The sequence below is a fragment of the Perca fluviatilis genome, chromosome 1, assembly GCF_010015445.1.
Source record: "Perca fluviatilis chromosome 1, GENO_Pfluv_1.0, whole genome shotgun sequence".
Taxonomy (NCBI): Eukaryota; Metazoa; Chordata; class Actinopteri; order Perciformes; family Percidae; genus Perca; species Perca fluviatilis.
The window spans coordinates 17,244,801-17,272,569 of NC_053112.1; the positions used below are offsets into that span (position 1 = coordinate 17,244,801).

A 27,769-nucleotide genomic window follows, 5' to 3' on the forward strand; every position below is an offset into this window, starting at 1 on the left:
ACATGTGCATGGAACTCTTGCCATGAGTGGACATAGTGGCATCACTCCTCTTGTTTGATGACCTGCACGTGCGGTGCGTGAGCTCATGTGATTGGCTGCTCGCACGGTGGGGCGTTGCTTTTTTTTTTTTTCCTTTCACCACTTGTGCTCAATTAACAATTACCAACTTAAAAAAAAAACTTTGTTACGCGTGCCTGGCGCCGGGGTGTCTGTCGTCCTTTACATCGTTGTTACAAAGTCAACAACTCCCATCATCTCACTGAACGGGAGTTTGGCAGACAAGACGTTTGGCCGAGAAGGAGCTATAACGAACGGCATGGTTTGGGGACTCTTCCATCACCTTCCGCGCTTCATGGAGTCTGACAGCAAACGTTTCCAGCCCTGGAGAGACTACATGGGACTGTCGGACACAATCAGAGAGATCCTGGGCCGGCACAGGGTCAATGAGTCCGCACTTCCAGCCTCTAAAGCACCGCACTCCGAATCTGATGACCTGTGCGAGGCACTGATGTCTGTGCGCATAGGGATAAACACAGTTTGCAACCTCGGGCCAGATCTCTCCGGTATATCTACGCTGCCAGGCTCTTTGACTCATCAACACCCACCTGATGCTTTGTGGTATACTACAGACCCGTTTCGTGCCGATGCTTCAGACGCAGTGGATTTGAAGCTAGTTTCAAGACCGATGGGCTCCCGGGGACCTAAAGAACGCAAGAAAACCACTCGTTTCAAAAGCCCCGATCCTCCGTTGTTACCGGCGTCACCTGAGCGCATGTTCTGCAGTTTCTGCAAGCACAACGGGGAATCCGAGTTGGTTTGCGGATCCCACTGGCTGAAGAACCAGGCCGGAGACGTTTTGTGTCCCTATCTGCGGCAGTATGTGTGTCCTCTGTGCGGAGCCACCGGGGCCAAAGCTCACACTAAGCGCTTCTGCCCGAAAGTGGACAGCGCGTACAGCTCCGTGTACGCCAAGTGCAGACGCTGAACCAACGGATGGTATAGGCTAGGTAGCAACAAGGTTGAATCCTTTATCATTTAAGTGTGGATTTGTTTATTAGCACGCGTGTGGTTTTCATTTGCATGCTTTGGCACGTTTGCCGTGTAGCCTTTTACAGGCTAATGCTGATTTGGAGTTATTTTCCAGCTGGTCTTTTTGTCAGCCTAACCTTCTGGAACCGCGTCCGTCTGGATTTTGTATCATCCTCGTTCAATAACGACTGCCAGATATTATGTTTGGGAGGAGAAACATACCTACTTCAAAAGGACTGTATTGTTTTACATTTTTAAAACGTGGTCACCTAATGTCCAGTTTCATACTGTCCATGCATTGAAGGATTATAAATGTCAACCTTTAAGACTACATCATCATCATCAGTCATAACTTTACTGTAGCATGTAAACACCTTGTGACCATGTCAGCATTTTAAATATTTTAAAATATGAGGGACTTGTTCTTGTTCTGATGTGTAAATACCTGTTCTAGAGGCATGTTTTATTTTGAATACTGTACTTGAGGCTCTTCCAAAATGCCATTTCAGCTCTTCTTGCTTTGTTAAAAGAAATATGTGAACTAAGTGTATGCCAGAAGTTATAAATATGTAAATTCACAACAGTGTTGTGTATTATTTGTCATCATCTCTCTCTATTCTTTAAAATAATTTAATAGAATATGAAGCTAGCCATATAGGGCAGACCTCTGGCTGTATTATATATTAATGATGTCATAATTACAGAATATTTAAGATTACTGACGTAATAAACAACACCCAGCTTTATTTAGGGAAAACAAGAACAACTGAGCTATTTAAACTGAACATTCCAGCGGTCAATAGTACAAGAGTAAAAAACAAACATTGTATAGTAACCTTTAAAAGTGACTTCATTACCCACAAACCATTAGGGCAACAATAAGCTCAGGATGGCAGGGACTTGAAACGAATCCTCAACGGCTGGCGCTCCTTGAAGCTTTACTGCCACGGCGCAGGTTCTCCAGCTCTCTATGAGTGGCCATGACCTTACGACTGGAAGAAAGCAACCAGAGGAAAAAAATGCTGATTATCGTCCTTAATAATTTATTAACTTTCTTTACCAGATTTGCTTTTGACAACAAGTAGAACAAATGAAGGTTGAAGAGATTCATGTTTTTATTGCCATTAGCCCCTCAGCTCAACCAAATGTTTCCTCATATAGATCTGTATTTTTTGGTTTTAAATGTGCTCTATTGTGGGCAAGTTGTATTTAGGCTACTACTAATAGTGTATCAGTTTGGTTTGCTGCCCAGAGTTTCCCTTGGTACACCATCCACCCACGTTAAAGTAGTGACGTTAGACTCGCGGACAAAACATCCTTTTTGAACCACTCGAGTAGCAAGTAACTCGATTCGCAAGTGGGAGTGAATCCAAAATCTTGCTTCTGTATGGCGTATGCGTTGTTGTGCATAAGAGCCAGGTTAACTCAATCCCAACGTCCACACTCTGTGTGGTGCACTGTACCAATTCTTAAAACTCGCATCTGCTCTGTCTGCTGGTCGCCTGTGGCCGTGGGATAGATTATCAACTACAATTATCAAATCATCCAAGTTTCTATCAAGTCTCACTTTGGCATTTCCTGGTTGTTCACAGTAGTGTACACACAGTATACCTAGCTATATATATATATATATATATATATATATATATATATATATTAGTACTGTGCAAAAGTCTTAGGCAGGTGTGAAAAAATGCTGTAAACTAAGAATACTTTCAAAAATATAAATAATGATTATTGTTTATTTTCAATTTCCAAAATGCAAAGTGAGCGAACAAAAGAAAAATCTAAAATCACATAAATATTTGGTGGTACTACCCTTTGCCTTCAAACCAGCATCAATTCTTATAGGTACTTGCAAAAAGGCAGGGATTTTGTAGGATTGTAGTCAGGTGTATGATCAACCAATTATAGTATATAGGTAGTTATACTGCATCAGCAAGGTCTCTCCCAGACAAATATTTCAAAGCAGACTGGTGTTTCAAGATGTGCTGTTCAAGCTCTTCTGAAAAAGCACAAAGAAACGGGCAACGTTGAGGATTGTAGACGCAGTGGTCGGCCGAGGAAACTTGGTGCAGCAGATGAAAAACACTTATTTCCCTTCGAAATCAGAAGATGTCCAGCAGTACCATCAGCTCAGAACTGGCAGAAACCAGTGGGACCCAGGTACACCCATCTACTGTCTGGAGAAGTCTGGCCAGAAGTGGTCTTCATGGAAGAGTTGCAGCCAAAAAGCCATAGCTCCGACATTGAAACAAGGCCAAGCGACTCAACTATGCACGAAAACATAGGAACTGGGGTGCAGAAAAATGGCAGCAGTTGCTCTGGACTGATGAGTCAAAATTTGAAATATTTGGCTGTAGCAGAAGGCAGGTTGTTCGCTGAAGGGCTGTAGAGCGGTACAATAATGAGTGTCTGCAGGCAACAGTGAAGCATGGTGGAGGTTCCTTGCAAGTTTGGGTCTACATTTCTGCAAATGGAGTTGGAGATTTGGTCAGGATTAATGGTGTCCTCAATGCTGAGAAATACAGGCAGATACTTATCCATCATGCAGTACCAACAGGGAGGCGTATGATTGGCCCCAAATTTATTCTGCAGCAGGACAACAACCCTAAACATACAGCCAAGGCCATTAAGAACTATCTTCAGCGTAAAGAAGAACAAGAAGTCCTGGAAGTGATGGCATGGCCCCCACAGAGCCCTGATCTCAGCAGCATCAAGTCTGTCTGGGATAACATGACGAGACCGAAGGATTTGAGCAAGCCTACATCCACAGAAGATCTGCGGTTAGTTCTCCAAGATGTTTGGAACAACCTACCAGCCGAGTTCCTTCAAAAACTGTGTGCAAGTGTACCTAGAAGAATTGATGCTGTCTTGAAGGCAAAGGATGGTCACACCAAATATTGATTGTTCATTCACAGCATTTTGTTAATTGATGAAAATAAACTATTAACACTTCCATTTTTGAAAGCATTCTTAGTTTACAGCATTTTTTCATACCTGCCTAAACCTTTTGCACAGTACTGTGCTGGTACTATATACAGTGCCTTGCGAAAGTATTCGGCCCCCTTGAACTTTTCGACCTTTTGCCACATTTCAGGCCTCAAACATAAAGATATAAAACTGTAATTTTTTGTGAAGAATCAACAACAAGTGGGACACAATCATGAAGTGGAACGAAATTTATTGGATATTTCAAACCTTTTAAACAAATAAAAAACTGAAATATTGGGCGTGCAAAATTATTCAGCCCCCTTAAGTTAATACTTTGTAGCGCCACCTTTTGCTGCGATTACAGCTGTAAGTCGCTTGGGGTATGTCTCTATCAGTTTTGCACATCGAGAGACTGACATTTTTGCCCATTCCTCCTTGCAAAACAGCTCGAGCTCAGTGAGGTTGGATGGAGAGCGTTTGAACAGCAGTTTTCAGTTCTTTCCACAGATTCTCGATTGGATTCAGGTCTGGACTTTGACTTGGCCATTCTAACACCTGGATATGTTTATTTGTGAACCATTCCATTGTAGATTTTGCTTTATGTTTTGGATCATTGTCTTGTTGGAAGACAAATCTCCGTCCCAGTCTCAGGTCTTTTGCAGACTCCATCAGGTTTTCTTCCAGAATGGTCCTGTATTTGGCTCCATCCATCTTCCCATCAATTTTAACCATCTTCCCTGTCCCTGCTAAAGAAAAGCAGGCCCAAACCATGATGCTGCCACCACCATGTTTGACAGTGGGGATGGTGTGTTCAGGGTGATGAGCTGTGTTGCTTTTACGCCAAACATAACGTTTTGCATTGTTGCCAAAAAGTTCGATTTTGGTTTCATCTGACCACAGCACCTTCTTCCACATGTTTGGTGTGTCTCCCAGGTGGCTTTTGGCAAACTTTAAACGACACTTTTTATGGATATCTTTAAGAAATGGCTTTCTTCTTGCCACTCTTCCATAAAGGCCAGATTTGTGCAGTATACGACTGATTGTTGTCCTATGGACAGAGTCTCCCACCTCAGCTGTAGATCTCTGCAGTTCATCCAGAGTGATCATGGGCCTCTTGGCTGCATCTCTGATCAGTCTTCTCATTGTATGAGCTGAAAGTTTAGAGGGACGGCCGGGTCTTCGTAGATTTGGAGTGGTCTGATACTCCTTCCATTTCAATATTATCGCTTGCACAGTGCTCCTTGGGATGTTTAAAGCTTGGGAAATCTTTTTGTATCCAAATCCGGCTTTAAACTTCTCCACAACAGTATCTCGGACCTGCCTGGTGTGGTCCTTGTTCTTCATGATGCTCTCTGCGCTTTACACGGACCTCTGAGACTATCACAGAGCAGGTGCATTTATACGGAGACTTGATTACACACAGCTGGATTCTATTTATCATCATTAGTCATTTAGGTCAACATTGGATCATTCAGAGATCCTCACTGAACTTCTGGAGAGAGTTTGCTGCACTGAAAGTAAAGGGGCTGAATAATTTTGCACGCCCACTTTTTCAGTTTTTTATTTGTTAAAAAAGTTTGAAATAGCCAATGAATTTCGTTCCACTTCATAATTGGGACCCACTTGTTGTTGATTCTTCACAAAAAATTACAGTTTTATATCTTTATGTTTGAGGCCTGAAATGTGGCAAAAGGTCGAAACGTTCAAGGGGGCCGAATACTTTCGCAAGGCACTGTATATATATATGTATATATATATATATACTGTATAAGTTTGGAAATGCTATCTCATTTACTTGTATAGGAAAGTGTGTCCAAACTTTTGACTGGTACTGTATATTGGACAGAATAGAAAAAGAAGCATTTACTAACTTTAGAGAGGAGAGTTCTCTGACGAGTCCACAGATCAGGTCTGTAGCATCTTCATGACAGTCTGCAGAACCAAGATCTTCCTCCTTCTCCATCACCTCACTGAATGGAGAGAAAGTAAAAAAGTTGGATGGATATAAAAAAAAGTGGCGTAAAAACTTGTAGCAAATATTAATTTTCTTTTTTATTTTACAAGAGTACAAATCTGAATTCCCTGCATGTTAATCAGATTGTTTGTTTCAAGGTAATCTGTCCTTGTTAACCATCTTTGAGGTCAAAGGAGTTTACTTACAATTCAATTAGTAAGTTGTTTGTCTAGGTGGAAGAAGACACCACTGGGTTTCCCACGCCTCTAATGAGCTAAACCCTGAGCTTGTTTACACTGGATGTTTATCTGAAGAGCTAGTCTGCCAAGGGTCACTTACAGTGCCTTGCGAAAGTATTCGGCCCCCTTGAACTTTTCGACCTTTTGCCACATTTCAGGCCTCAAACATAAAGATATAAAACTGTAATTTTTTGTGAAGAATCAACAACAAGTGGGACACAATCATGAAGTGGAACGGAATTTATTGGATATTTCAAACCTTTTAAACAAATAAAAAACTGAAATATTGGGCGTGCAAAATTATTCAGCCCCCTTAAGTTAATACTTTGTAGCGCCACCTTTTGCTGCGATTACAGCTGTAAGTCGCTTGGGGTATGTCTCTATCAGTTTTGCACATCGAGAGACTGACATTTTTGCCCATTCCTCCTTGCAAAACAGCTCGAGCTCAGTGAGGTTGGATGGAGAGCGTTTGTGAACAGCAGTTTTCAGTTCTTTCCACAGATTCTCGATTGCATTCAGGTCTGGACTTTGACTTGGCCATTCTAACACCTGGATATGTTTATTTGTGAACCATTCCATTGTAGATTTTGCTTTATGTTTTGGATCATTGTCTTGTTGGAAGACAAATCTCCGTCCCAGTCTCAGGTCTTTTGCAGACTCCATCAGGTTTTCTTCCAGCATGGTCCTGTATTTGGCTCCATCCATCTTCCCATCAATTTTAACCATCTTCCCTGTCCCTGCTGAAGAAAAGCAGGCCCAAACCATGATGCTGCCACCACCATGTTTGACAGTGGGGATGGTGTATTCAGGGTGATGAGCTGTGTTGCTTTTACGCCAAACATAACGTTTTGCATTGTTGCCAAAAAGTTCGATTTTTGGTTTCATCTGACCACAGCACCTTCTTCCACATGTTTGGTGTGTCTCCCAGGTGGCTTTTGGCAAACTTTAAACGACACTTTTTATGGATATCTTTAAGAAATGGCTTTCTTCTTGCCACTCTTCCATAAAGGCCAGATTTGTGCAGTATACGACTGATTGTTGTCCTATGGACAGAGTCTCCCGCCTCAGCTGTAGATCTCTGCAGTTCATTCAGAGTGATCATGGGCCTCTTGACTGCATCTCTGATCGGTCTTCTCATTGTATGAGCTGAAAGTTTAGAGGGACGGCCGGGTCTTCGTAGATTTGTAGTGGTCTGATACTCCTTCCATTTCAATATTATCGCTTGCACAGTGCTCCTTGGGATGTTTAAAGCTTGGGAAATCTTTTTGTATCCAAATCCGGCTTTAAACTTCTCCACAACAGTATCTCGGACCTGCCTGGTGTGTTCCTTGTTCTTCATGATGCTCTCTGCGCTTTACACGGACCTCTAAGACTATCACAGAGCAGGTGCATTTATACGGAGACTTGATTACACACAGCTGGATTCTATTTATCATCGTTAGTCATTTAGGTCAACATTGGATCATTCAGACATCCTCACTGAACTTCTGGAGAGAGTTTGCTGCACTGAAAGTAAAGGGGCTGAATAATTTTGCACGCCCACTTTTTCAGTTTTTTATTTGTTAAAAAAGTTTGAAATAGCCAATGAATTTCGTTCCACTTCATAATTGGGACCCACTTGTTGTTGATTCTTCACAAAAAATTACAGTTTTATATCTTTATGTTTGAGGCCTGAAATGTGGCAAAAGGTCGAAACGTTCAAGGGGGCCGAATACTTTCGCAAGGCACTGTACTTCCCCAACCTTCCCTTTTTTTTCTCCCCACTGTCAGGGTTCTCGTGGTATTTAACCCCATTCACTGCTTCCTTACGTCAGAACGATGGTGTTCAGCTGCGAGTCCGACACGTAATCCAAGTACCCAGATCCAAACGGGTCAGAGGTGTCCCTGGTCTGAGGGGGCTCAGGTTTGTCATCGCAATCCCCCTGTGTGCAAAAAACAAAAACAAATCAACCATTTCTGTATAGTTAGAAGGTAAAAGCATAATAAATAACATTCAGTATATCAATTTGGTGATTTTCATGTTTTTTTAAGATTATTTTTTGGGCCATTTTAGGCCTTTATTTTATAGGACAGCTGAAGTCATGAAAGGGGAGAGAGGGGGGACTGACATGCAGCAAAGTGCCGCAGTCGGAGTTGAACCTATGGCCACTGCGTCAAGGAGTAAATCTCTCTCTCTCTCTCTCTCTCTCTATATGGGTGCACGCTCTACCAGGTGAGCTACCCAGGCGCCCCATGTTGTTGTTTTTGTTTTTTTTGTGAAGACTGTTAGTGTGTCAGTAATTCAGAAAGCTACCTGCGTTTTGCAGGTGATCGTCAGACGTCTATTAAAGCTTACACATTGCTAGCTAGTAAGTATTCAGCTTCATATAAATTATTTGTGTAACTGCATTAGTAAATGGGATTTGCAGTAGGACTGCACCTAAACAATTATTTTCATCATTTATTTAAATGAATTCATTGTTTAGTCAGTAAAATGTTAGAAAACAGTGAAAAACACCCATCACAAGTTCAGAGAGCTAAAGGTGACATCGTCAAATAGCTCGTTTTGTCCAACTAATATTCCAAAACAAAGATATTCAATTTACGATGATATAAAACAGAAGAGCAGCAAACCTTCACATTTAGGAAAACTGGAAACCTGCTAATATTGGGTATTTTCTGTTGCTACTGCATTAACCATAAACACTACTTAATTATGCAATGTGGCAAAGGGATGACCATATGCACAACACGGAAAAAACTATTTGCTTAACAAATAATGACTCTTGAATTTAACACCTCTTGACAGTCTCCATAAACATTATGAGCTTCATTAAACTTGTGTTTTGTAAGTGTGTCCCTCCACTCACGGGTTCTTTCCTCCCTGAGCCACTGGGTGTCACTGCAGCCTCGCAGAGCTCCACAGCGGTGAATTCTGCTGACCGGGTGTCTGTGGACAAAACGTCTGCTTCAGGTCCGTCACTGTCCCCAGCATCAGCAGTCAACTCTTCCTTCTTCTCATCTTTTGCCCTGGTTGCACCATTCACTTGAAGAAGGGCAGCCTTGATTGCATCCCGGTTCTCAGTCTCCTCATTTTCAGTTGGATTAGAGTCAAAAGTGAAGGCAGGACTTTGGTTTACTAGTACTGACCCATCTTCCCCATCTTTTATTTGTTCCTGAGGTTTTTCAGCCACAATCTCAGCTGTGCGTCCCTCAAGTTCCTGCTGCTCCTGATTCCCCAAAAGCTCCTCCTCTGCAGGTGGGTCTGACTTTGTGTCACCAGTTTGCTCTGGATCAGGCACTATGCCTCCTTCAACCTCACAACTCTTTCCCTTCAAGCAGCCCAGATCACACACAGTGCCGGTCCCATCTGAGGTAGGGACAGCAAAGTGGACTTCAGTTTCTGCCCTGTGTAAACAAACAATGTTATCATCAAGCGGGCGGTAATGGATCACATTTACACCTGTTATTGTAATAAGTACTGTATATTTTGTTTGGAGTGTGTTTTTCAGTGATTTCACTAAAGTCTTTACTAAAACAGTGTTTATGACCTAAAATGTGTCCAATAGAGTACAGATGTTATTGACAGATGTTAATTCAACTTGAGTGGCAAATGAAACTACTCTTTCCAACACTGGTAGTTGTCATGACAGTGCAAAAAATGAAACTTAAAAACGTAAGAATATTTAACATGCAGTTTGGGTTCCTCACTACATTATTCTGACCTGCCATCCTCTCCACAGGGACTGGACTGAAGTTTCATCTCTGCCTCGCCCTGCTCTGTGACACTGCCTACTGGGATGGATACTGAGTATGATAACGGGGTTGAAGATACAATCTTTTCCTGAGCCACAAGGTCAGCTGTGTCATTACAAATCTGCTTCTCAGCTCTCTCCGGTCCATTCTGCCCGTTCTCACGTTTTTGTGTCTGTAAAAAGTGACTCCGCTCCCTCTCTGTCAGACCACACATACCCATCCTTCGCTTCTTTTTGGCCGGTAAGCCCACTGCTGCGTCCTTTGTGATTTCCTTAACATCGGCCACGTACACACTGCTGGGTTCTTGTCGGCTGGTTTCTTGTTTTTTTTCCAAATTACATTGAGCGTTATCCTCTGCAACCAGTTGCTCCTCCAAAGCAGTTCCATCACCTTCTTCAGAGATTGGCAAGAAGACCTCAAGTTGATCAGTGCATGTTTGAGATGGTGATCTGCAACATTCCTCTGCAGTCATTTCATCCTTGCCCTTTCCACTCTTGGTGGCATCATTATCAGCATGTACCCTTAAGCCCTCCGGCTGAGAATTATTGTTGGGATTGGTGACTGTAGTCTCTTCTTGCTCTTCAAAAGCTTTACCTGTCCCATTTAAGTAAACATATGTTGCTTCTTTATGTTTTTCGTGTGTGTCAGGATCTTGTTTGGTGAGACAGGACTGTTCTGCTGCCTCATGCTGCTGAGTTGAAATCATAATAGATTCCTGCAGAGGGGGCTGGTGGCACTGCAGCAGAGCAGCATCCACTGCTGTGTCATCTCCTTCAGTATTCTGAAATAAAAAGCAGAATGAGTTGTGAACAAATATGGCTTGATAAGATGTAAATGTAGGTTCTGTTTCAATCACCTAAATTACCTGAGGATGGAGAACAGCCTGAACATCCTCAGTCTCTGAGATTTCATCACTTGGACATTCCCTTTTCCTTGACCTGAGTGACCGAGTCTGAGGTGGAGCTAAGCTGACTTAACACATAAGGACCATTTCAATTAAAAGTATCACTGTAGCTGATAACACTTAAAGGAGTGTGTCTTAATGATAAAGTCAAGCTGTACAACAAGCAGAATTTGCTTAGAAAGTGTTTATCATTTAGTTTTAAAATGTAGGTCTTTAAAAAATATATAAAATAATCATATATGGTTTCTGTTCAACAGTAGCACACCAAAATTAGCCAATATTGGGATAATAGCATCTCCTTTACCACTGCTGTTGATCTTTGCTTTATATTTGGCCATCTCCTTTTCCTAAAGAATAAAAATAAGTGAACTCAATACAGACATAACAACATAACGCTAGTAACATAAATACTGCCTATAATTACCATAAACAATTTTCAGTGTTATGGTTATATCTTGATGGTTAGCTTTAGCTTATAACGTTAGCCAACTAACAATTAATGTAGGCAGCTAGCGAACATCAACATAATTACACTGACTGAATAAAGAAAGTTGAAGATATGCCTTGGATACAGTTACTAAGTGTACTTGCTATGGTTCAAATAAACATTTTTTTGCTGATTAAGTTAAACCCCTGTAGGTAGACACATAGGGTAGACAGTGACAAAATGTCGCGTAATATTTAGATTTTTTCCCACCAGAACCGTGCGTGGACTTGAGGTGTCGTAACGTCGGTGTTTTATGTTAGTAATGGGTGTGTTTCGTCTGGACGTAAAGCGCGATGTGCGTTGCCACTGGAGACGCAATGTAGGAAGTAAATTCCACATACGCTCCCCATGGTTCACCTCCTAGGATGGCGAAGGCATACAAAATCCGCGACCCGCCCATACCCGCCGTACTCGCTGCCTGGTCTGGTTTGTTCTAACCCGTCTCTGTTAGGGTTAGGCAGGAGGAGTTGGTTATGGTAACAATGTCAGGGTAACGTTAAGCCAATCCATGGCAGAGTAAGATAGAGTAGGGCGGGCCTTGCCTTCTCCATCCTAGGAAATAAAATACTCTCGCGTACCGTTCTTGTTTTCACCGTTTTGACAGCTCGAACTAAACGTTAAATTAAATCTGCCTGCTTGTATATATTTTGTCTTTTCTCCTATACTTTCGGAGCAGTTTCCGACTTGAATAATCGACCCGACTAGCTGTAACAATAACATCACGGTCCGTGATACCGTCAAGGTAACGTCAAATATCTCGCCTTTACATTCATTAGCAATGTAAAAAATGTTATTGTTTGTTGTGCTAGCTGTTAGCTACCATGAGCACATAAGCTACCTCGACACAAGACAGTTGGAACAGTTTGAATTATTACAAACAAAAATGTAACATAGTGGCTGCTATTGAAGTTAGTGCCGACTCTATACAGGTGTACTAGCGGTGGATACTGTCAGTTATGGACGTGTTTATCACCTTTATTCTTCTTTCCGTTGGCTCAACTAATCTATCCCTAACTTTTAGGAAGTCAAAATGAGTCGCAGTCGGAACCCCCCTCCCCGGGGTCAAGGGGCAGCGCGAGCCAAACAGGTAACACCCGTCATGTCTGATAATAAGATGTGTGAATGATATGTACTGTAAGTATGCCAACAACAGGTATGATTCAGCTCCTCTCGCTGTGTCTTTCCTCCTGTCTGTCTCGCTGTGTCTCAGATGGGGCTGCTTCTTGACCTGTCCCCGGATGGAGGGATGGATGATGAGGGAAATGATGAAGACCTGGAGGCAGAGCTGCTGAATCTGGTGGGAGGAGGTGGAGGGAGATCACAAGGAAAGAAAGGTGAAGGCAGATACAATTTATTGACTTCTACCATTGTAAAGTATCGTTTTCTCTTTCTGTCTCTCATTCATGTCCCAGTGCTGAAATGTGATATGCCGTATACGATTTAGGGCTGCTTGTGATGTATTTGTGTATGTGCAGCTCCTGTTCCCATGGCTGATATAGAGCAAATGGCAGCTCTTTGTATGAAAGACCTGGATGATGAGGAAATGGGGGATGAAGATTTGGAAGATGATGAAGATCTGCTGGTAACACACACTGTTTTTGTCCCTTTCAGAGCTAAAACAATTAGTTTTAGATTAACTGATTCGTTGACCGAACATTTGGAACTATTTTGATAATGGATTCATCGTGTCAGTCATTTTTAAAAGCACAGATGCCAATCATTGGCTAGTCCCAGCTTCTCCAACGTATGTATGATAGTAAACAGAATATCTTTGAGTTTTGGACAAAACAAGCAATTTTAAGACATCATCTTGCGGTCTGAGAAATTGTAATGGGCATATTTCACCTTTTTTGACAGTATACACAGACTAAATGATTGTTTGATTAAGCGAGAAAATTATGAACCAATTAACTGATAATAAAAACACATTTTTAGTTGCATTCCTAATCCCTTTCATTGCACTTACGATATAATGGTGAAGCTTAGCTGTTGATTTGCTTTATCTGTTTGTTTTTTTACTGTATACATTTCTGTGTGTCTGTACATAGGCAGAACTGAATGAGGTTTTGGAGGATGATGAAGAACCAACTCCTGCTCCCACCCTTCCTGCTGTCACGCCGACTGGTCCCAAAGTGAGCGTCGCATCCCACTCTGCTCCTTCTGCAGCTCCCAGGGGTGCGACTGTGTTGGAGTCTCTCCTGTTGGAGCGCATTGAAATGTATAAGGGAGCCATTTCCAATGCCAAGGCTGCGGGGGAGACGAGCAAAGTTCGAAGATACGACCGTGGGTTTAAGGTAAACTGGAGAAGTAAAAGAGGAAACATCTCAGTACAAGTTGATCCCCATACTTTGTCTTCATTCAAACTTTTTTTTTTCTTCAAATGTCTGAATGTGCCTTTTATATAAGAATCTAATATTGTTAAACTTTGCAAATTTCTTCTCTGTAATGTTCTTAGAGAAAATCCTGCTCACTTACCATTACGCAAGCATTAATTTATTTAGAAGAAAAATACGTTTTTGTCTCAGACCTTCATCAGGTAAAGGTCTGAGACCGAAACGTTGTATTTTTCTTCTAAATAAATGATTGCTTGCGTAATGGTCAGTGTGCGGGATTTTCTCTAAAAATTTTGATCTGCTACTTTTGATCATATCCTACGCACCTGCCCGACAAAAGAGGTGTGCAAAAAAGCTTTCCTACGTTCTCTGTAATGTTCAAAAACATGTTCATTTTGTTCTTCTTCTTCAACCCTAGACTCTGCAGACAATGTTGGCATCTGTCAGGAAAGGAAAAGCAGTCAATGAGGAGGAGATCCCGCCTCCAGTTGCTCTCGGCGGAAAGCCCAACGTCACAGCAGAGTCTGAATCGATCAAGGAACGAGAACTGCCAGAGCCCACGCGGATGCCCTCTCTGCCCACAAATCAGAAACCTCTGAGGGAGGCTGCGCCAAAAGCTCCTGATATGAAGCCGCTCCATCTGACCGTGCCCCAAAAGCCTGCTGCTGCCATCACCCCGGAAACACCTGCCATCTCTCCCCTCACCCCCAGCCAGCCCGACGCACAGCACTCCGGTAAACACACATGATAACATACAGAGTACCGTGTGGACGTATCTCCACCTTGCCTCTTCTTCTCTGTACTGTGTAGTGAATGTATAAGAGCAAAGCTGTGGTAATTGGTCCACTCTAATTAACACTTTCAATTCACTGACACATTTTTTGTCCGAAAAGGTGGTGAATGTCATTATTAGCGCTGCCACTCAAAGGGTTTTATTATTTATGCTGAAATGATTAGTTGATCAATGGGTTTGTGGATTATTTACTGAACTCTTCCCTCCATTCAGAGCTGAAACAGGCTGTGTTGTCCAGACAAAGGGAGTATAAGATGGCGGCCATAAACGCTAAACAGAGCGGCGACATAGACCAGGCGAAACAGCACTACTTCACTGCCAAGGTAACAGAACCAATGTCAATGTTATCACGTGAAGAAATCTATTTGTTTGTGTAAGTGTTTATAGAAAAAGTCAATCCTAATATAGTTGACCTCCCTTTATGCAGAAGCTGGACATGCTGGTGGAGGCTGTGGACAGAGACGAACCAGTAGACCTGAGCTCACTACCTCCTTCTCCTGGTCAGTGTAACCACTTTAAAGGAATGCTTTACCCTCTAGTTTTTGACTTTTGTTTCAATTACTCACGCACCATAGCCTGATTTCTTTACAGAAAAGATTTAACACTGATTCCTTTATTATATATGGAGAATGGAGCTCTGAAGAGTAGTATCAGTGCATTATTGCACTATGCACTAATTGTTGACCTTTTTTAAAGGAACACGCCGACTTATTGGGAATTTAGCTTATTCACCTTAACCCCCAGAGTAAGACAAGTCGATACATACCCTTCACATCTCCGTGCGTGCTGTAAAGCTGTCTGACGGCTCCAGCGGCATCAGCCCATAACAGAACATGCAGGTGAATGGTTCCAGTAATCCTACTGCTCCGAATAAGTGACAAAATAACGCCAACATGTTCCTATTTACATGATTTACATATGATTACTATATTCTCAGGCGGAAGAATATAGTACTTGGGCGGAGTGATATGCTCGCAGCAAGCCTGTCTGAGAATATAGTTCCCGGTTTGTTTACTGTTAGAAGATGGCTGTGTCTCATGTTACGTTGTTTTTTGTACACGCTGTGACTCTACAAATCACAACATGTAAATAGGAACATGTTGGCGTTATTTTGTCACTTTTGTCACAATTGGGAGCAGTAGGCTAGTTGGAACCAGTTACCTGCAGGATCTGTGCTGGGCTAAGCTAATGCTGGAGCCGTCAGACAGCGTTACAGCACGCACGGAGATGAGAAGGGTATGTATGGACTTGTCTAACTCTGGGGGTTACGGTGAATAAGCTAAATTCCCAATAAGTCGGCGTGTTCCTTTAAGGCTTTTGATACTATCGACCATTCAGTTTTACTAAACAAATCAAATTTTTTTGGTTTAGATGATGATGCTCAAATCGGTTTTGCACATATGTGTCTAAAAGAACGCAGGCTTATAATACCCATTCGGTATGTTCTGGAACGTACATGGCTCTTTTCCAACTCAAGCCGTGTCTATATTGAGCCTGCCTCTAACGTTTCGCAGACATTAGGCTACTACACAACCTCAAACTTATGTCAAACACAGACAAGACAAAATCTGGTTTATTCTCAAAAAGCCATAGTTCTATCCTGCATCTTCCTGCCATCCATACTTAATGGTACTGAAATTAAGATTGTTCAATCTTATAAATATTTGTGAAATTTGATGCAGTTTACCACTGTGCTCTGCGCTTCATATTAATTTGGGACCTTTTTAGAGACGTCTGGGATTGTTTGTGATGCTGTTTTATATGTGCTTTGGGCTGCATTTTATTGTGTCTATTACTTCTGCTTACCTGATTGTGTAAGTAAGTTTATTTGATTAGGACAATGCACATTAATCAACATTTCTGTGAATGCGCCAGTGTTAGCCAGTTGGCTAATTTTCAACTGTAGTCCTAGTAGTGTGAAGGTTCTAATGGTACTTCTAATAATAATAACCCATCTCCACCCCTCCACTGATGTCTGATCCTCTGCAGGAGACGTAGTAGCAAAACACTGTGCACCTCCTCCTCCTCAGTCTTCCTCTAAACCTGCTGCCCCCGCTGCACCTGCACCCACCCAGGTGGCTAATGCCGGTAAGACTCCAGTAGCCTCGATCTTTCAGATGATAAAAATGATCCATGTTGAATTTAAAGAATAACATGTATGTGTGTGTCTGTGTGTCTTGCAAAGATCTGCCTGCTCCCAGCAGTTTGGCAGAAGCCTTGCAGCAGAGAATGGACGTATACAAGTCAGCAGCAGAGGGAGCCAAGAGCAAAGGAGATGATCGTAAGGCTCGCATGCACCAGCGCATTATCAAGGTACACACTATGCACTTTGAAAAACTATTTTCAAAACCAAATGATTATTTTCTCCAAATAAAGGAGGCATACTTACAGCTGAAACAAAATCTAATACAGCATTAGATATTCTCAAAGATAGAGCTATTTGAGATTAAACCCGTGTTCCTGGCTCTGTGCTGCTGTTTGGTGGTGCGTTTTTCTCATTTCCCTGAATATCTGGTGTGTGACTCACTTTATTTTGACTGGAAATACCCTCTGTTGCCTTGACTGTAACTACTACTGTTGCTCATTTTACCTACCAGAATAACCTGCAACAAAGTCTGTCTAAAAATAGGAAACCTTTTATTTGAAGTAGATGTGGCTGAGGCAGAGTAAATGGATACAACACAAGAACATGAAAACAAGAACATGATTGTATATTGCTTTTGTAGGAGTGGAACCACGTTGATGACCTTCATTTCCATTTGGGGAGTTATTTTTTTGTCAGTATTGTATTTATATGCAAGAAAGCCATTTTAGGTTTCAGGATGGGAATAAAAAATTAGTGAGGTTGTGCGCTTGAAAATATGCTGTATTTTTTCTAATTCACAGTGCTGTACTATCACTAAGTAGCAATACCAGTATATAGTAGTGTAAGAGTATCCAAGGGTGGGATTTTCCTGTAATAACCGAATTATCAATCATCTCCTCTTTGCTCAACAGCAATACCAGGATGCCATCAGAGCTCACAAAGCTGGACGACCTGTCTCTTTGTCGGATCTACCTGTGCCACCAGGTAACTTTCTCCAGGTGTGTTTCGGGATTGTGCCTCTAGGTTTGTAGTTACAGTAAGTCATGTGTGTGTTGCTCCTCTAGGCTGTCCACCACTTCAGGGCTCAGAGGGGGGTCAGCAGAACTTCATGGGTGTCCTGGAAACGGCTATGAAAATAGCTAATCAGGATGCAGACGCAGAAGAGGAAGAAGAGGATGGACAAAGAGAGGCTGCCAAGGTAAAAATAAAGAAATAAATGCCCTACCAAATGGTCAAATTGTTCTGCAGCCAAGGAATCTGATTGGTTGCTTTTAAACCAAAGCGAGCAATGTTTTATTGTTTGCCATGCCAGCCTCTGTGCTAGGTTATTGAATCATTACTGGGGTTTTTTCTGCTGCACTTCATGCCTCTTACATCAACTTCATGCTTGTAATTACTGTAAAGTATAATATTTTGGTCATTAACTGTACAAAACAATAACTCGCTAAATTTGGTTAAAACGGAGCTCTTGAAATAAAATACAAAAATGCTAAGCTCACAAGTATTTCAAGAAGAAGAAGAAGAAAACAATACTGTACCTTGAAATCTGTATGTTTTATTGCATTTATCTAATGATGTTTTCATATTTATATATATCTTATACTATATCTTATCTTATATTTTCTTTCTCCACAGCCCACAGTGCGTCCACCTACCCAGAAGGCAAAGTCTCCAGCTCCTCAGGCCCCGGGAGGCTCCTCAGCTCCAAAACTGGGATCTAAAGGTGCTTTCAGAGTGTGGGTTTGTGTATGTGCATGTACATGCCCACCTGCCTGCGTGCACGTACAAAATGTGCCAGAAAAAGTGTTTGTTACACGACGAGGCAGAGTTTCACTTCTTTTTTTCTCTTAATTATCCTTGCAGCCCAGCAGCAAGTGGATTTACTGTTGCTAAGGCGACAGGCTTTTTTGCGTGCAGCGCTGCGCTCCAAACAGATGAAGGTAGGCTGTGGACATTTTTTATTTTTTGCTTTCTTTTTTTATTGCTGTAGATAGATTCCCTGTCATCTTTGTAGATTTCTTTATCACAGCCGCCTGTTGTTTTATTGGATTCTTGAACATCTGTTGTGTTGCTGTTGTTTTAGGACATGACTGGAGCAGCGCAGTACCTCAGACATGCCAAGGGACTGGACCCCATGATCACTGCTGCCAAGTCTGGCCTACCTGTCGATATCACCAAGGTCATAAATACATTCCCGTGTGCAAATGTATGACATCCAAGAACATTGAGAGCAAGTTTGTGTGTGTTGAACATGTCACAGGAGCAACCGAAAGTGTGAGGTGTGTTAACACAAAATGGCACAGAAATAGAAGCAATAGGAAGGAAGCATAAAGTGAAATCCAAACACCTTTGTGCTCATCACAGTCTCACCTTCTGTGTGTTTTTTTCTGTACCTGTGGTGGGTGAGTTTATCTGCATATTTTCAGTGCCATTCCACTATTCATATTTCATATAGTTGCCACTTCTCCCATATGACTTTCTTTCATTTTGCCTGACCTCTTTCCTTCAATAACCCATGTATTTCTCTCTGAGTCAGCCTCACAGTGTAATTACCAAGAATATTAAGCGTGTGCCTCTGTTAGTTTGTCTTCCTGTTTGTATGCAGAATGTCGCACAAACTTAGAAACAGATATTCATAATTTGTAGTGGACAGATTTTTTTGTTGTTGCTCACAACATTTTTAATTGTCTCCTTCCTGACAGATTCCCAGTGCTCCAGTGAGTGAGGAGGACTACGCCCTGGCTCGCTCCCGCACCTCCCCTCTCTCCCAACGCTCCAGTGAACAGTACCACGGGCTCATGGATCTTTTGCGGAAGCAGCATGAGGTCAGGACCATAGACTATCAATGACTATATAGTCATTGATCAGGACACCCCCTTCCTAGATCTTGCTTTATATCAGTGACTAGCGTATACTGATATATTGTGCAGCTTTTTAAAAAGACAAATTGCAATTGTTCTGTATTGTATTGTCTTTGGCTATTGTCTGTTTTCATACCCACACCTTTTGTTCTGTATCTCGATCTACAGAAATGTTTGGGATACTCTCAACAGCTCACACTCATGGGCAATGTGTCTGAGGCTCTGAAGTAAGAGACATTCTTTTGTTGTATATTTGTACATGTGAATTGTATTACAATTGTTACATTACATTAAAAGCATTAAAGTGATGGTTCGGAGTAATTTCACCCTAGGGTCCTTTGCACCATGACCTCGAGCCAAACACCCCCCCAGAAGCTTTTTTCACCTGGGTCTAACATTGGGAGAGTTAGCGTAGAGTAGCGTTATCAACTGAATAGCTTAGCGCTATGATTGTTCAAATAGGTTATGCACTCATAAAACGATGGATTGGAAAGTTTGTAAGTACACCAGAAGTTTATGTAAATAACACTTGCCTGCTGGCTTCTGCTCTCTGCTGTTGTTGTTGCTGCTGTAAGACGAGTGCTTAGGGCCGTCCACAAATTACAACACCGAAAAGAGATACAACTAAAATATGTATTAATTTAACTTTTTTTTAAGTAAGTGCTGTAGTATAACTAGCAGGAGACAAGTAATAATTGAGGTAAGTTTGGAGACATTCATTTATTTAATCATTCAATTAATAAATATTTTTGTTGCATCTCTTTTCGGTGTAGTAATTTGTAGACGGCCCTAAGCACAGTAACAGTAACAGCAGCAGCAGCGGAGACGAGAAGCCAATAGGCAAGTTTTATTTACATAAACTTCTGGTGTACTTAACAAAGCTTCCAATCCATTGTTTTGAGTACATAACCTATTTGTACTAGTGTAGAAGTTTGGTATCATTTCGGGCATTATTAGTGGGGTAACTTATGAGATACAAACGTGGATCCATTAGCCTCTGCGCTAAGCTATTCAGCGGCTAACGCTACTCTACGCTAACTCTCCCAATGTTAGACCCAGGTGAAAAAAGCTTCTGGGGGGGTTGTTTGGCCCAAGGTCATGGTGCAAAGGACCCTAGGGTGAAATTACTCCGAACCATCACTTTAAAAACATATGACATGGAAATGTTTGATATTTACCTGCAAAATGACTTGATCTGATTAGGATATTTTTTTTTAATTCTCTTCTATTGATATACATATATAATTTATTTATTCAACTAAGTACTTCATCACTATGTGGTGTCACTTTGGCAACACAGACTGTGATTTTACTGTGCATACATGTCACACTGCATATTTTGCATGTTTTCCTCACAGATCTTTTTCACAGATTTTCACATACAGTTAACCATCACATATGCATTCCTAAAGAGTCTGCATTGCTTCCTGTTTCTACAGATATGCTTTAAAAAATATTGTCATTGCCTAGAAACAGAAAATGTGAATTCCTCAGATCAAGCTCCTAAATTTCTTATGTCATCCAAAATGTAGGAATATCTTTGTTTGTTTTAGCTAGTAGAGCTGTTTGGCGTACTATAACCTCTGTCTGTGCCGAAGTCAGACCTGTGACAGTTCAAGCATTAGGCCATCCTGTAAGACTTCATATGTCATATGAGCATTTGTGTGTAAGGACCATCTCTGTGTCTCCCCAGGTTTGAGAGGCTAGTTGAGGAGTGTATGAAGAACATAGAGATACTGAAGAATGCACACGCCAAGGGCCAGCCAGTCCCCAAGTGCCGCACAGAGGAGAGGACCTTCAACACGATCAAGTCAGCAACAAAAATAATCATGTTGACATAATAATAATATAATAATTCATTTTCTTCATGGCATGTGCTCCACAAGGACAGAAAGCGATATAGTCAACGCTTTTTAGCCGTGGTAGTGACTCGAGGGACGGCAATGTCGGTCGCTCTGTCGGTCGGTTAGTCCAACGCTTTGATCCAGACCGAACTATCTCAACAACTATCAGATGGATTGCCATTACATTTTCTACATCTATTCATGGCTTCCAGAGGATTAATCCTCATGACTCCCCTGCATTTTCTAGTAGTACCACCTTGAGGTTGATATTTTTGGCCTCTATTGAAATTTCCTATAACTATCGGATGGATCGCAATTTGGTACACACATTTATTTCCACCACAAAATGAGTTGTAATCACTTTGTTGATCCCCTGACTTTCCCTCATCATCAAATCAAAACTTTAATTTGTCCAATACCTTGGTTTATGACTAAATAGTACTTTGTTTATTAACATAATGTTTTTGTTTTTTTTAACATAAACCATGTGGCTCTCTTGTAAAAACCTTCAATATCATTTTAAAAGTGGTGATTAGTGATTACTGGGTTTGGAGTTGCATTTATGTGTGCTCACCCCCCTGAAATCCTGTTTCCTTTTATGTGCATGTGATGATCAACTCGGGATGCATAATCATTGCTTCCCAGTTAAGGGATTTCTTCTTTCTTTTTCTTTTTTTTTTTATCCCAAGGATATGTGATACCAGCAATTATTTAATGTTTTTTTAGTAATCCATCCTGGCGTTAACATTCCTAAAAACACAGTTTCAAATGAAAATACAACAGTTAGTGGATCATTGGGTCATCATAATTCCTATTTTATTGTAATTTAAAGGAATTATAAACGTCATGTTTTAGTAGAAGCACTAGCACTGAACTGATTATGAACACATGCATCTGATGTTTAATTTAGAAAACACATTTTGTTTTGACTTGATGACTCACATTGACTTACTGTGACTCACTCTGGCTCTGCTCCAGTATCATACCAAGCTAACAGCTAGGTGACTCTGCCAGTGACTCATTCAACAGTCTGGATTGTTTGGCTTTCAATGATGCTGACTTGCTGGTTGTTTTCTGTCACTCGTGATGCTGTTCCTGATAAATCATGTCCCCTGTTGTTGTTGTTGTTGTTGTTGTTGTTGTTATTTAGGAGCAACTCCAACCTGACACCTAATGACCTGATACTGTACATCATCAAAGGCATCAACCTACCAGCTCCCTCAGGTACTGAAGTCAGGTCTGCATGTTTGAATTAACGAGGCAGTAATATGTGTCAGATGTATGTTCGCTTACACCTACCTCTCTGCCTTCAGGTGTCTCACCCAACGATCTGGATGCCAGTGTGAAGTTTGAGTTTCCTTTTCCCAGCGCGGTAAGAATCTTTCTCATCCAGTGAGTAGATTATGGATATTTCACTCGGTTTATATCTAAATCTGTTTTAATGCATTCGTGTGTGTGTGTGCGTGTGTGTGTGTGTGTGTGTGTGTGTGTGTGTGTGTGTGTGTGTGTGTGTGTGTGTGTGTGTGTGTGTGTGTGTGTGTGTGTGTGTGTGTGTGTGTGTGTGTGTGTGTGTGTGTGTGTGTGTGTGGGGGGGGGAGGAGCGTCAGAGGGATAAAACGAGCACAGTAAAGAGCACCAACAGCCCAGAGTTTAAAGAGAATTTCAAACTCAACATCAACCGCGCCAACCGAGGCTTCAAACGAGTCATCCAATCCAGAGGCCAAGTTTGAAATCGTCCACAAGGGTAAAAAATACATACATACATACATATTTATACAATATATATATATATATATATATATATGTATATGTATAGTTATATTATATACACACACACACACACATATATATGTATATGTGTATATATATGTATATATGTGTGTGTGTGTATGTGTATATATATATATATATATATATATATATATAGTGTGTGTGTGTGTGTATATATATATATATGTGTGTGTGTGTGTGTGTGTGTGTGTGTGTATGCATGCATGCAGAAGTTTCCCTGTTGATCCCCATGATTTATTCTGCACAAGTCATGTCTGTTATGTTTTTTTTTTCCGTTGTGTTCTTCTCTCTGTGTATTTACAGAGGCCTGTTTAAGACAGACAAAGTTGTGGGCACTGCTCAGCTGAAGCTAGAGGCTCTAGAAAACCATTGTGACATTAGAGAGATAATAGAGGTGAGTGTTAATAACAAGTAAAAACAAATGCATACACACATGTACATTTACACACCAGAGGCTTGTACTATGAAGCAAGATCAACAGGCCCTGGATTTCTTTCAGTTACCCGGCTTCACTAACCCTAACAACCGCGGTCCTGCATAAGCTGTGTCACGATGGTGCTTATCAACGAGTTCAGTCAACCCGGGGTTTCCCAATCTAGAGACGCGCGCGTTCACATACAAGAGGCGGTTGACCAATCGGAAACATCTACCCGAGCCACATATTTTACATAAGAAGAGCAAACTATAATTCTACATAAATATGAAGAACACAGACACGGTTTTACAGACAAAACGCAGGAAGGAAAGCTGGCAAAAAAATAGGCGACGCTGTAGATGCGTAAATCACAACGCTTATCAATACCAATTCCCAATCAGTCAGGCACAAGATCTGACCATAATTACACTTGTCCTTTCCATAAACTGTCGTTGCTTTAGCCTTTTATTTCAGTTGCAACCCTGGCATTGGAAGCGATCGTGAGAGCAAATAAAAAATATAAAAACATAATTCAAACCGATGTGCACATTGGCGACACGCGGCTCAACAAGCCGACAAATAGCCGATATGTAATTCCCTCCGCTGAAAATCTATATCTTTCATAAAAATACCCATCAGGGAATGTTAACTGGGTTTGTTGGTCTCTAAATGTTTTAACTTTGCTGAGCATCTCTCTCTCTCTTTTTTTTTTTTTTTTTTTCTCCGAGCTCCGCCTGATCTTCTTTAAGAACGGTGACGCCGTTATCAATCGAGTATTGATTGGTCAGTAGGCGGTGCTTTTACACCGGTTGATCTCTAATCTCCAACTTAACCTGCTCCCAACCAGGTTAGGTGTTCAGCATAAGTTACCACGACGATTTAACCCGGTAACAACTGATCCACCGTCGGATCCCGACGGTGGATCAGTTGTTGAACCCGAAGTTACCTCGTTAACGCCAAATCTTCAGGCCTCAGATCTATCTAACAGCGTGCATGTATTTCGTAGGTGATGGATGGACGTAAAACTACAGGTGGCAAGTTGGAGGTGAGGGTGAAGATCAGAGAGCCTTTATCAGGAGTTGATCTCCAGCCAGTGACGGAGAAGTGGCTGGTGCTCGATCCTGTGTCCCCCATTTCTCCTCCCGAGAGACAAAAGGAACGGGTGAGTCGAGTTTTGATATCCCCTGACCTGAATGTGCGCAGACTGTGAAAGGTAACTGAAGCAGAGCAAACTCACTGTCTTCGCTGCATCCTGCAATATTTTGTAACATTTTGAAACCAACGATCTGACACGGTTTGAAAAGTATGAAGAATTTTAACTTCTAACTAATTGCATAGATTAAGAAAGCCTAACCAGGGACGGGGGCTGCAAATTAGCTCCTGCTAAACGCCCTGCATACATATCTGTTGCATTGCTTATCTGTATGTAAAAAAAAGTTTGTCTGTATGGAAAAGTACAATGGAAACAGACTTGCTGGCGAAAACTCTGATCTGTGAGCGGACCGATTTTCTGCAATGGTTTAATGCCGACTAAAGAATTGGCGTCACCAGTTGGTTCTCTCAACTCCTAATATTGGCACAACAGCAGTATATAGAAACTGTCATTAATTTCTGTTAATAAATAAATAATAAATAAATTCTGTTAAAATATTGTGTAACATGTGAATAGAAAACTGACAGCATGCTTTTAATCCTGCCTTTAAGTGTGGCCACAGTTTTCAACACGCTTTAGACCTGGTTGGACAACACGTCGTACAAACTAGTTTGTCTGAAGCATAACACGGCCTTCAGTCAGGACGTGACCTGCTGCCCTCTGATTAATATGCTGTCGTCCTGCAGCCCCGTTTGCAAGGTTCATATGTGCAGTTACACCATTGGGTTCAGTTGTGTGTGTGTGTGTGTGTGTGTGTGTGTGTGTGTGTGTGTGTGTGTGTGTGTGTGTGTGTGTGTGTGTGTGTGTGTGTGCGTGTGTGCGTGTGCGTGGCAAGGCGTCAGGCTCCATCTCCTCGGTCTAAACCCAGACATGAATCGAGCAGCAGGAGCAGTCATCCCAACAACTCTCCTCCGCAGTACAAACTCCACAGCTTCAGCCTCCTCAACTATGACAGGGAGCGGCTGGAGAGAAAGGTATTTGTGTGTGTTTTGCGTTTGTGTGGTCTAAGCCCATCCGCAACTTCTCTGATGCTTGTAACGGCCCGACTGTGCGAAAGTCTCATCCGCCATTACGCCTGTCTCTCAGATTGCAGAGTACCGAAAGGCACGACGGGATCCCCCATCTGACCTCGTCCATCAACACAAAGAGGTCACACACAGACTGCAGTGGCAGAAAGCACAGCTGGAGGGAGCCTCTTCTGCTCTACTGACAGGTAACTCACAGCCAGAATACATACGAGTATGTACTTTAGTATGACACATTTATGTCTCAACCTCTCAAACGCCCACATTTCCCTTCACCACATGTGTAGAGTATGAAAATGTGCTGCGCCGCTCCGTCCAAGGGTACGCTGACTCTGTGAAGAAATACTCCAGCCAGGGCAACAGGGTGAGTAAAGTTGTACAGAGGTGTGTGTGTGTGTGTGTGTGTGTGTGTGTGTGTGTGTGTGTGTGTGTGTGTGTGTGTGTGTGTGTGTGTGTGTGTGTGTGTGTGTGTGTGTGTGTGTGTGTGTGTGTGTGTGTGTGTGTGTGTGTGTGTGTGTGTGTGTGTGGTGTTGTAAGAAATACTCCAGCCAGGGCAACAGGGTGAGTAAAGTTGTACAGGTGTGTGTGTGTGTGTGTGTGTGAAGAAATACTCCAGCCAGGGCAACAGGGTGAGTAAAGTTGTACAGAGGTGTGTGTGTGTGTGTGTGCGTGCGCATATTCGTTCTCATTGTGTAAAGTTTTCATTCTCTTTTTATAGGACGCTGCCAAGGAATCACTGGGCAAGTTGAAGATGGTAGAGACTGAGGTAAGGGTTGCTATATACAGTCATTAAGAACAGATGTTTTCTCATCATGTATATGCATGTGTACAATTTAACGTAATCCTTTTCTCTCTACTACAGCTGGAATCGCTTAAAAGGAAACGCACAGGATGAGAGGAGAGTAAGGGAGTGGAGACTTGGCTGGAGTACTGTTATATCATCTCTCTCTCTCTCTCTCTCTCTCTCTCACACACTCCTATACAAGCTTGATGGTGTTTTAAGCCTCCAACGTCACCTTCCAGGCAGCTAACCCTCACCTTAACCCTAAACATAACCATTGACGCGCTGCCTGGAAGGCAACGTTGGGGGCTTAAAACATCAATATTCAAACACTACAGTGGGTACTTTAAGCACCTTTAGTATGATTCTATGCTGCCCATGTCCATGACAACTGCATGAACCAACCGGACAATTCTGTCAATTGATCATATAAACAAAGAAAGAAATTAAAGCAAGCATTAAAATGTGTTATGGGGGAAACAGGCTTATTTGCACTTAGAGAAACACTAGAGAAAGCTGCTTTTAAAGTTCATCTTTACAAACCTTACCTGTTCTGTTCATTTTTTTCAGTCCCATTTTTTCCTTTGAGAATTGTTGGTGAAAGATCTGTCAGAAGATTTATAAGTTTTACATTTGGCACCAGCTCAGAGAGTCTGTTGGTGTCCACAGATGACCAAAAAATATGTGCATGTGTGCTCTGAAGTGTGTTTAACCTATCGACATATTTTATGTGTGTAATGAGCTTAATCTAATCTGTCTGCTCCAGTGTTCCCAGATTACAGTAATCTGCTCCGTTTGGAGTGGTGTGATATGGGAATAAAAAAACGGGGCTTCGGGGCGCCGCAGCCTACATCCCATAACGAGGGATTAGTGTTTGTGTCACCAAGGAGACGACTAGATCAGACGTAGAGTCGCCTTTGGGGCTGGGAAGAGGGGGTGTTAGCAGCGTGCCACGACTGTGGTAGAGGCTTAGCTCTGCAAAAGGATTGCTTCTTCTTCATCATCCGCTGTTTCTTCGTTGTTGTGTTCTTCATCCTCACTTTCTTCACACTAATTCCATATATTCAAAGATTATTCACAGTCATGAGTAATAGGCCGCTCCACTAGGATCTTCTTTAAACTCTTCAATAATATTAAGCCCATTATGTTGTCGATTAGAAAATAATTAACAGCTGCTGCCTCAGCTTGCTGCTATTTTCCATAGATTTTGGCATATGCAGTTTACAAAACCAGATTCTTTCCCACTGAGATCTCCAGTGGCAGCACAGTGGATGCTGAATAGTCTGCCCACAGAAAGACAACTCAATATGTGTCAGTGAGGCTGGGTAATTGCTCATTTCTATTTCTGTTGCCCCATAGACATCTCTGTCATACAGTAGGCGCCCTTGTCATTCCTGTCTACACT

General features: G+C 41.9%; 3 protein-coding genes across 8 annotated transcripts in view; 2 read left to right on the forward strand and 1 right to left on the reverse strand.

The window, feature by feature from the left end:
- The first annotated feature begins 167 nt into the window (after positions 1-167).
- On the forward strand, positions 168-1,611 carry nanos3 (nanos homolog 3). Its single transcript, XM_039801902.1, has one exon. It carries the CDS (start codon positions 317-319, stop codon positions 983-985), a length of 669 nt encoding a protein of 222 aa, XP_039657836.1. The 5' UTR covers positions 168-316; the 3' UTR covers positions 986-1,611.
- A 137-nt stretch (positions 1,612-1,748) lies between these two features.
- Positions 1,749-11,647, reverse strand: LOC120559819. Of its 6 annotated transcripts, none has more exons than XM_039801851.1 (8): positions 11,624-11,647; positions 11,100-11,142; positions 10,757-10,863; positions 9,861-10,672; positions 9,006-9,543; positions 7,966-8,078; positions 5,835-5,933; positions 1,749-2,021 (listed from the first exon to the last, which is right to left on the reverse strand). In XM_039801851.1, exons 1-8 carry the CDS (start codon positions 11,630-11,632, stop codon positions 1,943-1,945), a joined length of 1,800 nt encoding a protein of 599 aa, XP_039657785.1. In that variant the 5' UTR covers positions 11,633-11,647; the 3' UTR covers positions 1,749-1,942. The 6 variants fall into 6 exon arrangements, with proteins under 6 accessions (XP_039657785.1, XP_039657801.1, XP_039657815.1 ...); XM_039801867.1 differs by lacking the exon at positions 11,624-11,647 and adding an exon at positions 11,334-11,484; XM_039801881.1 differs by lacking the exon at positions 11,624-11,647 and adding an exon at positions 11,220-11,484 and having other exon boundaries at positions 10,757-10,859.
- Positions 11,606-27,769, forward strand: part of cc2d1a (coiled-coil and C2 domain containing 1A) — an 18,265-nt gene continuing 2,101 nt past the window's right edge. The window contains 29 exon segments of the mRNA XM_039801916.1: positions 11,606-12,024; positions 12,304-12,369; positions 12,493-12,616; positions 12,758-12,864; positions 13,331-13,576; positions 14,034-14,349; positions 14,622-14,731; positions 14,836-14,908; positions 16,398-16,496; positions 16,594-16,721; positions 17,406-17,478; positions 17,559-17,692; positions 18,130-18,217; positions 18,358-18,434; positions 18,578-18,673; positions 19,197-19,319; positions 19,524-19,582; positions 21,049-21,165; positions 22,350-22,423; positions 22,513-22,571; positions 22,798-22,919; positions 22,921-22,943; positions 23,296-23,384; positions 24,412-24,567; positions 25,401-25,532; positions 25,645-25,771; positions 25,871-25,947; positions 26,302-26,349; positions 26,446-27,769. The exon segment at positions 26,446-27,769 is cut by the window's right edge and continues 2,101 nt beyond it. Of these exon segments, the coding sequence (XP_039657850.1) occupies positions 12,313-12,369; positions 12,493-12,616; positions 12,758-12,864; positions 13,331-13,576; positions 14,034-14,349; positions 14,622-14,731; positions 14,836-14,908; positions 16,398-16,496; positions 16,594-16,721; positions 17,406-17,478; positions 17,559-17,692; positions 18,130-18,217; positions 18,358-18,434; positions 18,578-18,673; positions 19,197-19,319; positions 19,524-19,582; positions 21,049-21,165; positions 22,350-22,423; positions 22,513-22,571; positions 22,798-22,919; positions 22,921-22,943; positions 23,296-23,384; positions 24,412-24,567; positions 25,401-25,532; positions 25,645-25,771; positions 25,871-25,947; positions 26,302-26,349; positions 26,446-26,478 (2,967 nt within the window). The 5' untranslated portion in view covers positions 11,606-12,024; positions 12,304-12,312 and the 3' untranslated portion in view covers positions 26,479-27,769.